Source organism: Vanacampus margaritifer, chromosome 18 (genome assembly GCF_051991255.1).
Source record: "Vanacampus margaritifer isolate UIUO_Vmar chromosome 18, RoL_Vmar_1.0, whole genome shotgun sequence".
NCBI lineage: Eukaryota > Metazoa > Chordata > Actinopteri > Syngnathiformes > Syngnathidae > Vanacampus > Vanacampus margaritifer.
Genome location: NC_135449.1, coordinates 6,898,659 through 6,913,495, shown reverse-complemented (window position 1 = coordinate 6,913,495; position 14,837 = coordinate 6,898,659). Strand labels below are relative to the sequence as shown.

At 41.2% G+C, this 14,837-nt stretch overlaps 1 protein-coding gene across 2 annotated transcripts in view; it reads right to left on the bottom strand.

The window, feature by feature from the left end:
* The window catches only part of skap1 (src kinase associated phosphoprotein 1), a 37,581-nt gene that overhangs the window by 5,142 nt on the left and 17,602 nt on the right, over positions 1-14,837 (bottom strand). For both annotated transcript variants that reach the window (XM_077550780.1, XM_077550779.1), the window contains exons 6-12: positions 12,300-12,380; positions 12,016-12,099; positions 11,806-11,930; positions 11,637-11,700; positions 9,213-9,425; positions 6,757-6,810; positions 5,648-5,751 (exon numbers count right to left, since the gene is read on the bottom strand). In XM_077550780.1, coding sequence (XP_077406906.1) covers positions 5,648-5,751; positions 6,757-6,810; positions 9,213-9,425; positions 11,637-11,700; positions 11,806-11,930; positions 12,016-12,099; positions 12,300-12,380 — 725 coding nt within the window. The remainder of the gene's footprint in view (positions 1-5,647; positions 5,752-6,756; positions 6,811-9,212; positions 9,426-11,636; positions 11,701-11,805; positions 11,931-12,015; positions 12,100-12,299; positions 12,381-14,837) is intronic.

The following is a 14,837-nucleotide window of genomic DNA, read 5'->3' as shown; positions in this document are numbered from 1 at the left end:
TTGCGATTGATTGAGTGACTCCTGAAATTAACCATCCCCCCCCCAAAAAAAAAAAATCGAATAATTAATTGTTGAGAGATCTTGTTCACTTTTGAAAATACGCTCAGAATAAATTGCCAATTTGAAAGGGATGGAATAAAGTTTTAAAAAAATCTATATATATAAAAAAATAAGTTTTAATCCGATTCATCAAAAAAGTCATCGTTAAAATACGTCATACGCAAATTTAGTCGCATTTTACAAATCTTGCGTACGTTATAAATGTAATAAATCTTTTTTTCTTTCTTTCTGCGGAGCCTAAATTAAACGATTTATAGAGTCTGTGTATTTTTGTGCTTTTTCTGTAAATGCCCTAAAATGGCGTCAACATTTTTGGGCTAATGCGAAAGTAGGAAGTAAAGCAAGCAAATGACTGCGTTACGGTTTAAAATATTAAAGACAATATTTTTTTTGAAAACGAGTTTTGCACAGAGGATTTTTTTCACAATTTGTCAATCAGGGCACTCTAATTATCCCCCGGGGATCATTGTGATGTTTTCACGTTATTACATTTACATTGATCTATTAACAATGACTTTTATTGAACACGGTTTAATCTCGTAAATGCTGCAAAATGTCCACTTTCAACATTGGATCGTCCCTCCAAGCTTTCCCAAAAATAATGCGATACGCAAATTCCAATCGGAATCCATTTGGATAAACGTATGAAGAAAAAGTGTTAGGGTTGCAAAATAGGCTCTCGAGTCAAATGTTTTGTCGGGAGGCGCCACGAGATGTCGCTGCCGTCCACGCTCTTGACTCTCTTTTGACAAGCAGCTTGGACGCTTTGGGGCCGGCCCGCCATTGGTCGGCCGCCCCCACGCGGGCTCTGATTGGCCGACGCTCTGAGGAAGAAGAGGGGGCGGGGGGGGGGGGGGGGGACAAGTCGGCAAAAGCGGGGAGAGGCGGGTTGGTTTGCGCCATAAATCTCCTCCCAGTCCATCCCGCCGTTCCCCATGAGCGCCCGTGGGAATACTGGAATGTGACAGCTGACCTGTGGAGTCCGCGTCGCCGGGCACATAAATTAAGAGGGGCAGAATGCGGGGGACGAGCTGATGTTGTAGCGAGGGGGCACATGTGAAACAACAGCCCTTAAGCCGGTGTGACAAATTCGAGCAATAGCGGAACCGTGTGTAAATCAATAATCAATCGGCGCTGGAGCAGCGGGCTACGGAGCGGCGGTCTTGACGCGAAACCGGGGCCGCAATATGCATAGAACGTGTGCAAAGCCACAAAATATGCAAGTTCCATTCCAGACAGTCTTTTTTTAGAATTTCTCTACTGTTACATTTTTTTCCCTTGCCACTGCCTTGTCATAACTTGCTAAAATGGCCTCATCAACAGTGTCTTCCCGAACCATGAGTTAAGTTTTTTGTGGCCCCAAATTGTCCAAAATTGGTATAACTTATGCAATGAATGATATTAATATTATTGATTCTTATTTTATATATTTTATATATTTTATATTAGATCCACTTTGTGGCCACAAATTAATATTTGTGCAACTTCCTGAGACAAAAACACAAAATTGTGGTCACGATATAAATAATATGTGCCATGAATTTAGTATTGCATGGCCACAAATGATCACGTCGTATAGGACAAGATAATGTCGATTTTTTTTTTTTTTACATACATTTTTGTATTTGGCATAATAAAATTTTGATAACTGATTCATTGGATGATTATTTAAGAAAATATATGTAGTATGGATAAACCTTTTTTTTGTTATTTAACATTTTCGAGAGAACTATCTAGTACTGTCACTATCGAATATTTTTATCGATTAATCAATCGATTATTCAATCAATTCATCGACTAATCGGATTCATTTTCATTTTTTCATTTAAGTGTATTACAAAAGCATTTTTCTCCCCTGATTACTGTTTATTAACCAGTGATTGGTGGTTATTTCGTACTTCGTCTTTGTATAGTATTTAAAAAAAAAAAGGTGATTGATGTTGTACTGTGTTATCTATCGGTTTGGTCATTGTTTTCCAAAATAAAAACAGATGTTTGTAAATGTCTTTTTTTTTTATTAAACACAGAAGATAATCAGTCTTCTTTCAGGAAGGTCTACAGAAAGTGAACAATTACTGTTGATATGCTGAAATCAGAGGATTTGGAAAAAATTTAATAAAAAAATTGCTCCCAACGATTACTCGGTTATTAAAATAGAGGTCGATTAATTTGATAATCAATTACTTGTCAAATAAATCGATCTAGAAATATCCTTTAAAAAATCTGACTTTTTTTTCCCATTCTTTGGCCCGATGATTAAAAAAAAGAACAAAAAAATTGGCCGATTTTTGCCGATTTTAAAACAGCTAATATCAGCTGATTGCATTATTATTCAGACAGTATATCTATACCGTGACTGCAATTTAAACTCCCCAGAGTCGTGTTGTGTCATGTCATTTTTTTTTTTTTACATCAGCACACGGTCATGACACGTTCTGAAAAACGCACACGATCCAAAATGAGATGCCGGCGCTAAAGAACTCGGTGAAGGATCTGGCAGCGACCCGTGTCGCATGCATCACGACCAGCCAACATGGCGACCGAGAGATGGATCCTCCCCAACTAATGGGATTCCCATGAGTTGTGAGCTTCCTAATTTATTTACTTTGTCATTGATATGCGCACATACAGTAAAAATGTGCGCACTTTACAGTAAGCGCGGGATCAATAATGATGGACGAGGGCCTTGTGTGCAACGGGCACGTTGCGCTCCGTTCGCGGCCACGCGACACCGCGTGTCCATTCCGCAACGCCGACACTCCGTCTTCGACGCAACACGTTGTTAGCGCCATTGATTTAGCACTTAGCGCGTGTCCCTATTACCTTGTAATTATGCTCTGTTGACATAACAGCGTGGACAACCCCCCCCCCCCCCCCCACACACCCCCCACCCGCCACACAATTTATGAGCTTTTATTACACTCATTTCACGTGTGTGGCTCCCAGTTTTATAGGCGACAGACTGGAGTCCCAGCCCGGCGCCCGTATTTCACTGCAAGAGGTCAAGGTTCTTCGGAATCCTGCCGTAAAAGTCGACGGCTCGCACAAGACGCGGGGAAGTCCTCCCGGAGGGCTCGTTAAAGTAAATAGGCGATTTGCAGGCTATAATCGGCGCGGTGCTATTCAAGGGGGTGTTATACGGACGCGGGTCATCAAAGCAGACACTTAGGAGACGACAGGAGATTGTCTGCGTGCAAATTTACGGTTGCATCCTCTAAAAAACGCGCGTGAAAGTGAACTTTGACTTGAGGCTGAGTTACAACAGCCGCTCGCAGATGCTTTCACGTCCTTAAAAGGGAAGTCGAGTCAAACGTTGTCTTGACGATATGTGTGTTGTGTTTCTGGAATATAAATTAAGCAGAAAAATCCACGTCTCAGTGGGCAGCCATTTTGACATTATACCGCCCTCTGCTGTCGAGTAAAAGTGACATCACAGTGCCTAAGGGTTCGGGTAACGGTCGAGGGTCACCTGTTTGCTGGGTATGGTCATGTGATGTTCGCAAAGCTGATCCCTGAGGCACTGTGATGTCATTTTCAGTCGACAGCAGAGGGCGGTATAATGCTAAAATGGCCGCCCCAGAGACGGAGGATTTTTTTTTTGAATTTTTTTGAATTCATATTCCGCAAAAGAATTACTTAACTGCACTCCAGTATATTGGTTCTTGTTTCATACAATTTTGCCGTATTTTATTTGATGTCATTTTTTTGTATTGCTCGAGTGTGACGAAAAGGCGGCCAAAACAAAACGCATTGTTATTATGAAGCACGTTGAAGAGACAAACCTAAGGTGGCCATTTTGACATTTTCAAGCTATCAGTAGCGCCTGATTGGCCGCAAATGTCAAAACGGGGTGACCATTTCATCCATCTGGCAGTGCCAGGAGGAGCTGCCAACTTATTTTCACCTGCCTGCACGTCAGCCACAAAGCAAACACCCTTAAGTGTCTTTAAATGTTGATTAAATGCGTGCTCGCGCTCGTCTGCTTGCAGGCAGTCTGCAAAAGAGAGACGCTTGCACAGCTGCTTTTTGCACCTTCAATACAATTTCCTATTCTATTTTATGACTATAATATTTATTTTGTATGATGGTGAGAGTTAAACACATTTCCATTATTAATGGGTTTGTATTGTATTATACTATAAAAACAGTTGGGCAAAAAATAACCCAAATTGGGTCAAGAAAGGATCAACACAACTTTTGAATTATTCGACCTAAAAGGTTGGTTCAAATGAAATTAATAATCCAATTTTTAGGTGGTTGCTTTGTGGGTTATCAATTATTATTAACTTTTTGGGTTAATTAAATAAACTGATTGAATTGGGTTAAAAATGAACGTACCCAACTTTATGAGTTATTTACCCCAAAAATTGGGTCAAATTAAATTAATAAGCCACAAGGAAACCCAATTTTTTTGGGTTGAATTGTGGGTTATTCATTGACCCAACTTTTTGGGTTAATTAAATAACCTGATTGAATTGGGTCGAAAATGAACGTACCCAACTTTATGAGTTATTTACCCCAAAAATTGGGTCAAATTAAATTAATAAGCCACAAGGAAACCCAATTTTTTGGAGTTGATTTGTGGGTTATTCATTGACCCAAGCTTTTGGGTTAATTAAATAACCCATTAATTGGGTCAAAAAATAAACTGACCCAACATTTTGAGTAATTTAACCCAAAGTGTTGCTTCACATGAAATTAATAACCCATAAAGAAGCCTAAATGTGGGGGTTATTTGTGGGTTATTCAACTCCTAGGGCAAATTGAACAAACCAAAAAGTTGGGTCTAAAATAAACCGAACCAGCTTTTTGAGTTAGTTAACCTACAGAGTTAGGTCAAATTAAATGAATAACCCAAAAAGCAACCCAATTACAGCATTTGGGCTGTTTTGTGGGTTATTCATTTGACCGAACCTTTCGGGTAAATCGAAGAACCCAAGCAGTCGCGTCGGTCCCTTTCTGACACAATTTGGGTTATGTCTCCATGTCCGAAGGACAAAATGTAAGAGAGGGCAGGCAAGGCATTGCTTTCCAGAAGGGGGTGCTGCAGGGAGACCGCGAGAACGGAATCACCTTTGGTTCCTGTCAAGCGGGAAGGAAGGAAGGAAAAAGCTGCTGGCAGACTCAATTAACCCCCGAGATGGCGCCGCCATAATGGACAACAGCGCCATTACCCAGCGCCGTCGTGGCACTTCACCATCGTGTGCCTGTGAGCAGAATGATGCCCCCGCTAAGTTGTCTGGCGCTCACATGCTCTGTAGGGAACGTCACTACCATAATAAGGAATTTCACTGCTTTCTAACGGCGAATTTCATTGCTCTCTGACAGGGAATGCCAGCGCTAATAGCCGCCACACACCGAGCGACACGGCCCAACGCTTTGGAACCGACGCGTATTGTGGAACATTCTGTAACTGGTTTTCAGGAGTGGCCAACCGCTAGTTTTGCTGCGGTTCAAAATTTGTATCCGAGGCCAAAAATGCAAGAGTGCAGTCCAAATGAGCAGACTGCCTCTCAAACGTCCACACACTCTCCCTTCAAATAAAACACACACACACACACACACACACGAGTGTGTCCAAACAGACCTTGCTGAGGATAAAGATGAGGTCTCCTCTGTGAAAGGTCAGCTCGTCTGGTGCGTCACCCTGGCAGGCCCACACGGCCTGGTAATAGTTGGCATAATCCAACACTGGCCAGGACACAACATCAAGAAAACATTGGATTATTATTTTTTAATAATCAATAGGAGTGTTAAAAAAAAATGGATTTGGCAATATATCGCGATGTTACAGTGCGCGATTCTCAAATCGATTCAATAAATTTTTGATGGAAATATTCAACAAAACGTCTTACTTAAGGTTAGGATTCACACTTAAAGCATGGAAGAATATTAATATTAATGGAACATTAAGCCTTAATATTTTATTTCAGTGCTGTTTCACCATGAAACAGACTGCGACCTGTTTGCTAAATACAGTGGCTCAGTTTTAGATAAATAAATCAATTTTCATACAAATCTTACAAGTGTACATGTACAAGTTTACTGATTAGGGATGTAACAAAAACGGCGATATCGGGATATTGCGATATTAAAACTGCCACAATATCGTTGTCTTCACGTCACGATATTAAAAGCAGCACATCTGTAAAAAAAAAAAGAAAAAAGAAGTTGATTTCCATTTGTGCAGTTCTAGTTTTGTAGTGCAGTTTAATTTTCGCAAGGCATGTTTTGGCCCTTCTATGTTTAAAATCCACGCTAATGGTCAGATGAAGGGGAACGTGATATGCTTGTGAAGCAACTCAATATGTGGAGGAACTTAATGTGTGCGTGCATTAGCAAATATTAAGTGTTATAGAGTTTGTAAAAAAAATTATATGCATTGCTGTTATGTACAAAAGCACAATAGTGTGTTGTTGCTTTTTTAGTATTAGCTTCTTCTTTTTTTTACAATATTGTGTCTTTTTTTTTTTATCACCAACCTCCCCACAATATCGGGATAATTATCACATCGTGCATTTCATATTGTGATATTATCGTATTGTGATGTTTGGATATCGTTACATCTGTATTAGTGATTAGCATTTTCGAAATTTTTGTAAAAAAAAAAAAAATCACAATAATCAATTTATAAATTAGTATCGGGATTAATCGGCAATTGTGATACGGATCAAATACAGTATGTGCCATTTTTACCTGCTTTGTTGGTTGATTCTAAGCAGTCGGCTGGTGGATCTGGGAAGTTCTCATCTAAGAAATAAAAAACACTTACATTTGTTACTATGTTCTTTCTTTCTTTTTTATTGTTTTAATCTTCTGGAATGTTAGATTGTTTCATACTTTGTGTGTGTTTTAAATTGTACAGCACTTTGGCCAACCTTGTTCTTTTCAATTGTGCTCTATAAAAAAAAAAAATCTGGATTGGATTAACGTCAAATACAGTGTGTGTGTATTATGTATCTAATTTAGTGGAATCTAAGGCAAGGTCAATAGTAATCGTGAAATATTTTCAACGCTTACACCCGTTTTGAAATATGTATTGGTATACATTCAATGATGGCATTTAAAATGTGTAATAGCAAACAAACGAGAGTATTGACGGTTTGAATTGAAGCACAGCATTTTACATTGGCATTAAAAAGTCACGCAGAGCTCAATGCTAACATTTGCTGATGCGCATCCATTGAAGACGACAATAAAAGAGCCGTTAAAAAATAAATAAAATGGATCTGGAGTCAATGTGAGATTCATGTGAACGCGGCGCGGGGTGATTGTTATTCTCGCCGCAGACTGCCCTCCCACGTGACGATCGATAACGAGGAAGCGGAAGTCGCCGCGCCCCATTGGCCGAGGCGGCCCAGGGTGGGCGTGGGCCGCACTGGGACACGGTGATACCGTCGCGGGTCCCGCACATCCATCGTCAACACTCGCAGGATGACAGCCACGCCAGCGCCGGGGCAATACTATACCGCTGCCGGCAAGCTGCGCCCGTGCTTCCGGGAAGAGGAGCACGCACACACACAAGCACACAACTATATTGTCACACGATGCAAAATGGTTGACACAAGTGCCTCTGTCCAAATATGCGGTTTGATTTTTGTGTGTGGTTTATTTGTCATGACTCAGCAGGTTCTGCAGAAAAGTTCTTCCAACACTAAATATATAGTCCCAATATGAATATTAAAATTAAAAATATGGGTCGAGTGGATCTATGGGGCTCAAGGATATGGTTCAAAAATGGTTTCTAAAAATATATTATATATTTTACTAAAAGCCCTTGTAAATTAAATCAAATCGATTTTGAAAATCTGAATCGATACCCAGCCCCCCCCCCCAAAGAAACAGATATCGAGTAAGGCCTCCTCGGCAGTAGTTGGCGCTATTCTGTGGCAGTTTGACACATTGGCCAATCATACGCGTCCGAAAGAAAATTTTGTTGTTTGTCATTGTGTTAAATTAAATTGTATACATCAAAAGTGCTTGATGTACTTGGTGAAAACCCGAAGAATGAATTCTCATATTGCTACGAGTCTGGAAAAAAAGTATTATCTGCTCCATATAAATACAATATGGTTCTATTGGTACTAAAAATATTGCTATGCAAACATGATTTTAAAGGCCACTAATATTATGGTTCTTAAGGCTCCGAACCTATGGTTTAATAGGTTAAAAACATGGCTTGCATACAGTACTACAGGTACAAAATATTTGGTTCTACAGGTAGAAAAACATGGCACGAAAACTACGGCTGTACATATACTAAATGAATGGTTCTGACATGATTCTGCGGGTTCTATGATTGCTTTCCCCCCAAAAGTCTCTCCAGCAAATGAGCAAGGACGACGCCAACAATTGAGGACAGCGGTGCGGCTGTTGCCAAGGTAAACTCTTGAGTTACAAAGCGCGGCCGCTTTCATTAGTCTTTGCGATCGGGCCGCATGAAAACGGCCATAAATACGAATTGAAGCGAAAGTAATGAGCGCGTGCGGGCCGCCAGAGAGCAGAGTGCGGCGCGCGGTGATGGATAAGCGACGGGGTGAGAATGTGAACGAAAGAGGCCGTCATCCGATCCGCCATCTGTGGTCGGGCCCTGTACCTCCTCCCAGATGGCTTTGAACGGCGGCGTGACACGCACAAGAGTGATCAGCCTCTCAGCACAGATTTTGGCAAAGGTAATGTACTCAGTGAGTGAAACTGAATCTTGATGTATCTTATTTAATAGAAGCAGTGATGGACGACGGCCCTGAGAAGATCGGATCGCGCCTTTTGTCCTTTTTCTCCCGGACACGTGGGCGCGTGTGCCCTCAGCCGAGACTTGCAGGAACATTCTCAATCAAATCCCCCAAAATCTATCCCAGACTTGACATGAAGGGCTGCGCAACTATGTTAAGCTCCCAGATGGGTCTTCATTACGAGTAAATTGCTGTTGCTAGGCAATTTTATCCAAAATTCGACTTTGTGGGCTGAAATGTGAGGCTATTTGTTGCCTGGCAACATCAGCTAATTGGATGTGCTATAACACAAAGGAAGGATCCATCCATCCATTTGCTATGCAGCTTTCCTCATCATTAGTTGAGCTGGCTTCTGATTGGTTCAAAAATGTTTTTGATGTACAAACTACAAAAGACAACTTGTGAGTTGAGACGCCATACCTGGCAGAACTTCATAAATGTCGCTGTCGTCCTCCTCGTCAGTGTCCTCCCGCCTTCCCGCGTTAATCTGAGACACCCGGTTGGCGACAGTGGCAGCGGGAAAGGGCGGGGCGGGGCCGCTCGGCCTTTCAACGTCGTCGTAGGTCGTCTCCTCGTCCTCCTCCTCGTCCGCTTCCTCCTCCTCGTCGAATGGAATGGTGTTGGAGCTAAGATCTGACGATGGAAGAATGTTCGCAAAAAAAGCTTGTGTTTGGATATCAGGCTCCACCTGGTTCTGTTTAGCTCGTCATTGCAAAGAACTAACAACCACTTCCAGAAAGTCTCAAATGTTTATTAATTTAATCTATCAACTGATATATGAATTGTTTAATTTTGGACATGTTTTCAATGAGATGTTCTCATCCCTTATCTCTCAAATATAGTTTTAAAATTGTTCTAAGATTACAAAATGCATGGCTCTGCCATTAACTATTTCAAACCCAAAAAACGTATAGATAAGTTTTTTAATATTTTGTCATTCACTCCCTTTTTTCTTCTTCTTTTTTTTTATGTTAGAGCATACAAAAGGCTTTGATACAGCTTCTGACATGAAGAGGTGGCTCAAAGCAATGGTATTTATTACAAAATCAGCCAGCAGGTGGCAGCAGAGTATAAGATGGCTCTGCCATTAACTATTTCAAACCCAAAAAATGTATAGATAAGTTTTTTAATATTTTGTCCTTCACTCCCAAAAACGTATTTATACGTTTTTCTTCTTCTTTTTTTTTTACGTTAGAGCATACAGAAGGCTTTGATACAGCTTCTGACATGAAGAGGTGGCTCAAAGCAATGGTATTTATTACAAAATCAGCCAGCAGGTGGCAGCAGAGTATAAGAGATCAGCCAGGGCCATGTTGCAAAAAAGCTATTTTCCCCAGTGTTTTAAACAGTTTTGTGAATAATGACGAAACTTAGCTATATTTTAATGCTAATTGCTGAAAAACGGAAACAGATAGAAAAAAATTCTTGATGAAAGAAGAGACTCTAATCTTTCTTTTGGTAGGTTCCATGTTTTTTTTATAGCAAAAGAACCAAATATTCTGTGGACCTTGCAAAATCTGTCAAAATCCAGTAAACCACCCGGGAGCGAAGGGGGTTGCTTCAGTGAAAATGACTGGGAGTGAATGAGTTAATGGGTACAAAAATGCTGTGCTAATGTGTTTTTTTTAGGTACCAAAAATATATATAAAATATATAATACAATTTTCATTCTAACATGGTTCAATGGGTACTAAAAATGTGGTTCTAATATGGCTGAAATGCACCAAAAATATGGTTCTAACATGGTTAGATGGTACTAAAAAGTAACTTTCTAATATGGTCTATGAGCATTAAAAACATGGTTCTAATACGGTTCCCTGAGGAGCTAAAAACAAAATTCTAATATATTTTGAATGGTGCTAAAAATATGATTCTTTGGGTACTAAAAATATGATTGTGACATGGTTCTACAGGGTGACATGAACAATATATTTCTACTGTACTAAACGTGGGTAATATGGTCTTGGAGGTACAAAAAAATATGCCTCTACAGATAATAAACATGCTTCTACTGATACCAAACATATGGTTCTAATATGACCCTCCAAGCAGAAACATTTGTTTTGATCTGATCCGCAATTCTTTCGAGAAAAAAAAAAAAAAACGAAGATGTAGTGCAGCCTTTCGAGTCGAGGAGGCCCATCCATCATCGGGCCGCTTTTTCTTTTTTGTCGTCAAAAAAAAAAAAAAGGAAGTAAGACAAACTGCTGAGTGTCCGTTACTTCCCGCAAGTGGCGCGGCCCGAGCCCAAGCCCGTTTTAGCGTAGCCGGGGAGGGCACGGCGGCCCCCTCGCTGGCTCCAGATGGACGAGCGGCCTCATTGCGGGCGACGGGGGCCGCTGCAACACGAGGTATCAGGTCCGAGCAGAAATCAATGTCACGGGAGGATAACCAGAACAGCTACAAATCAATTTCCTGTAAGCTGGAATTCAGTAGGAGGGGAAAGCGGGGGGTTCGACATCATGTAAAGGGGACGGAGAGTGACGTGCAAGTTAGGTGCTTTTGTTAGATTTTTTTTGGGTGAGATTACAGATTGTGTGTGTGTGTACGTGTGATATGTCTTTTTTTTTTTTTTCCAGGAAAGCTCAGTATTGTTCATTCGATTTGACATCATCATTGCTCTCCTTTTTTTTATTTAAAAAAATACTAATAATAAAAAATAAACATTTTATTTTTTTTAATACCTATATATATATATATTTTTTTATTTTTTGTATTTACGTGTGATATGTCTGAACGAGATGGCCTTCAAATAAAATCCCTTTTTTCCCCCCCACAAAAATCCCATTTCCAATTTTAATCCAGCTTTTCTACACGTTTTTAAATCCTTTTCTAAATGCTCACCTCGTAGCACAAAGCTGATATAATTGACCCACTCTCGAGCCTCCTGAGAGCTGCTGGCCGTGAACTGAAGAGAAACAAGTTAAAAGTGTGATTATAGGATAAAATCACACGATTAAATCAAAAACTTTTTTTCCCATTTTTTTTAATTTAAGCGTCATGTACTACCAACCTGGAAAGTCCGCCGTCCGGGAGCAAACAACTCAAAACAGGCGTTCTTTTTGCCGTCCTTCCTCAGGTTGTTGACGAGCTGGACGCTGTAGTCGTTGATGTAAAACGAGCCTTTCTGTTGTTTATCTGCGGGGGGGGAAAGCTGCTCAAATGAGGGATGCTAACCAATTGAGCCCACCTGCAGCTTTGTTTGTGTGTTTTGCCGGCCAACCTTTGTCGCTGCCAAAGTAAAAGAAGATGGAATTGTTGAGGACGCACCATCTCTTCTGCCACTCGGAGCCGAAGAAGCTGTGATCTGGAGAGAAATGCATATTTCAAAATTGCTGTTCGGTTTAAGGTGATGGCCACAGTGGGAGTCAAGGTCGTCTCAGAAATATTATATTAAAGTCAAGTTTGGGTCTTTCATGTTTGCACTACTTGGCTCACTACCCGTTCTGCATTCCTGTCTCGTTTGCTCCTATGTAACATTTTATTATTTATTATTATTATTTCTACCTCGACGTTTCTTTTCCAAGTAGCCCTGCTTCAGGATGTTGCCAAGGTCTTGAGCTGCTGTGAGAGGGATGTCCTCAAAAGCTGAAAACATAATGAAGGTATCAGTCATAAAATGGACTCATTCAAGTGATGCCGGCACAGTAAACCGACAACACCCTGGGAAGTTAGAAAAAAATAAATGAATCAGCCCTGGATATCAGTTTCGATGATCGACAATGAATTGGGTAGACATGTTTATCATAAAAGGACGCATGAAAAAGTCTGAACGTCAACAGAGAGTCGGCCATTTTGTTTTGAAGCAGCCATTTTGGACAAATTCAATGTTGTGTATCTAGTCTATGATTAAGAGCTTCCTGCTAGTGATTTTAGTAAGCTACTTTTATTTATTTTCTTTGTAAATGGTCTTAAATGTTTCATTTTAATTAGGTGAAGCAGCCCCTCTCTGAAAAAAAAAACACTCTAAAAACAGTTACCCAATTATGGAGCAAAAATGGACCGATCCACTTAATGGGTTTTATACAAAATGACTAAATTTTTTGACCCAAGTAAAGGATCTGACCAATATTTAGTTGTTTCACACTGAAAGAGCCATTTCGTTACTCAAAGTTGGGTCAAATCGACCCAAGTAGAGGATGGGTCAATTTTTGACTCATTGTTGGGTTATTTTTGACCCAACTGTTTTTTGGGTGTATAAGTCATACAGCGGTGCCAAATTATTATTATTTTTTGCTTATGCCATCTAAAGGAATTGATTACTTCAAGGACTGGCAAAAAAAAAAGGCCTATTCATCGCTGCTTGCAGCTTTGAATTCATCTTGTGATTGTTTCAGCGCCGGGTTCCTTCCAGGATGATCTTTATTCCCGAGGCGAGTCATCATGGCGATGTAGCCCTCCGCACTATGGATCAAATACATGGCCGCGAGGCTTTGGGGAAGTGGGGATCAATACGTTTACAGTGCTGCTGAGCTCTGCAGCCATTCATCTGCTCACGCCGCACCCACGACTCGAACCTGTTTCATTTGCAAAGTCACATCTCCGATGAGATGTTTACATCCGTGACTGCTTGACAAACACGCTAATAAGTGCTTGTTGACATTAGCGTTGAAGTACCGGGGTGGAAAAGATGTGTACGTTGGTGTCTTTTTTTGCAGCCTTCAGTCGGGGGGAAAAATGGCGAAACTGACCCAAGGTGAGCCTCAGGGGTCAGGTTGTGATGTGTCATTTCCGCGTGTCAAAAACAAAGTTCAGCTTCCTCTGTGATCATTCGTCACTGGTGGAAAAGCCAGCCGAGGCTTAACGCAGTTTTGCTGCAAAGAAAATTTCGAGGTGGCCCGTTTAAACAATCACCCAACCAGTGCCAAATTCGACTGCAATTTCAGAACAACTTTCCAGAAGCTCCCCAAAAAGTCTCTTGCATTCCCGCGCGTACGATTCTGACAGATGACCGCGTCAGCCGAGCGCTAACGTATCGCCATCCCGCCTTTGTGGATGGACTGACCGCCGACACTATAAATACGGAGGTGCGAGAAGGGGAGCGGCTTTGTCAAAGAACCCGATTCCGTCCATCATAACAAACGGCGGCCATTACGCCCCCCCCCCCCCCCCCACCTCATCTATCCGCCGGCAGCCCGCCTTCTAATCCCCTCATCCGTCTGCTTCCTCGCTCTTCATTCGTCTCAAGAGGTCGAGCCCGGCTAATGGTGAAGTAGGTGCAACATGCTTGAGTCAATAAACATCACACATTTAGGCGCAAAGTACACTCTTGAGTCACCTGGCCTCGCGCCACCTCAAGAAAATAGGAATTGTTCTACATTCTTCCACAGGGGGGCAGCATGCACAGCAAACAATCACAGTAAATGGGATTTTAGTTGCACGGTAAATCCTTGGCTATTTCCCATTCGCTAACTCACCTAGTGGTGAAAGGTGGAAATTAACATACAGTGTGATCAGATGCTAACAGCTAGCTGCTCAATGTTGATAATATCTGACCGACTACATCACTTAAGGGTTAAAACAGAAAGCAACAAATAAAAATGACAGGACTCAATGTGAATACTCAGCGGGCCTAATTAAAGTACCACATGTGGCCCGCGGGCCATATTTTGCCCACCACTGCCCTCTAACTCTAATGCATGTTATTAAGGCCTCATCCAAATGTGCGAGCAGACGGCTGCACTCTTTCATAAAAATCATAAATTGCTCAATCAATTATTCAGGCCAATAGCACGACTTCATTTTCATCCCCTTTTGAGTTTTAATTAGCACCATCCACAGCTCCGCTATTGACATTAATTTGATGGGAACGTATCGATCTTTCCCGCATAAACTATTTAGTGGGGCGCAATTAGCCTCACAGACAAGCGGACGGATGCGGCGTGTTTGCTAAATGGAGGTAATGTGGAGGAGAAACAATAGGCCTAAAAAAAATAAAAAAAGCAAAAATGAACGGCAGGTTTGCACTGATAGAGATGGATAGAGACAGGTGGAGATGTCGAGACGGATATACAGTGGTGCCTTGAGATATGAGTGACCTAACGC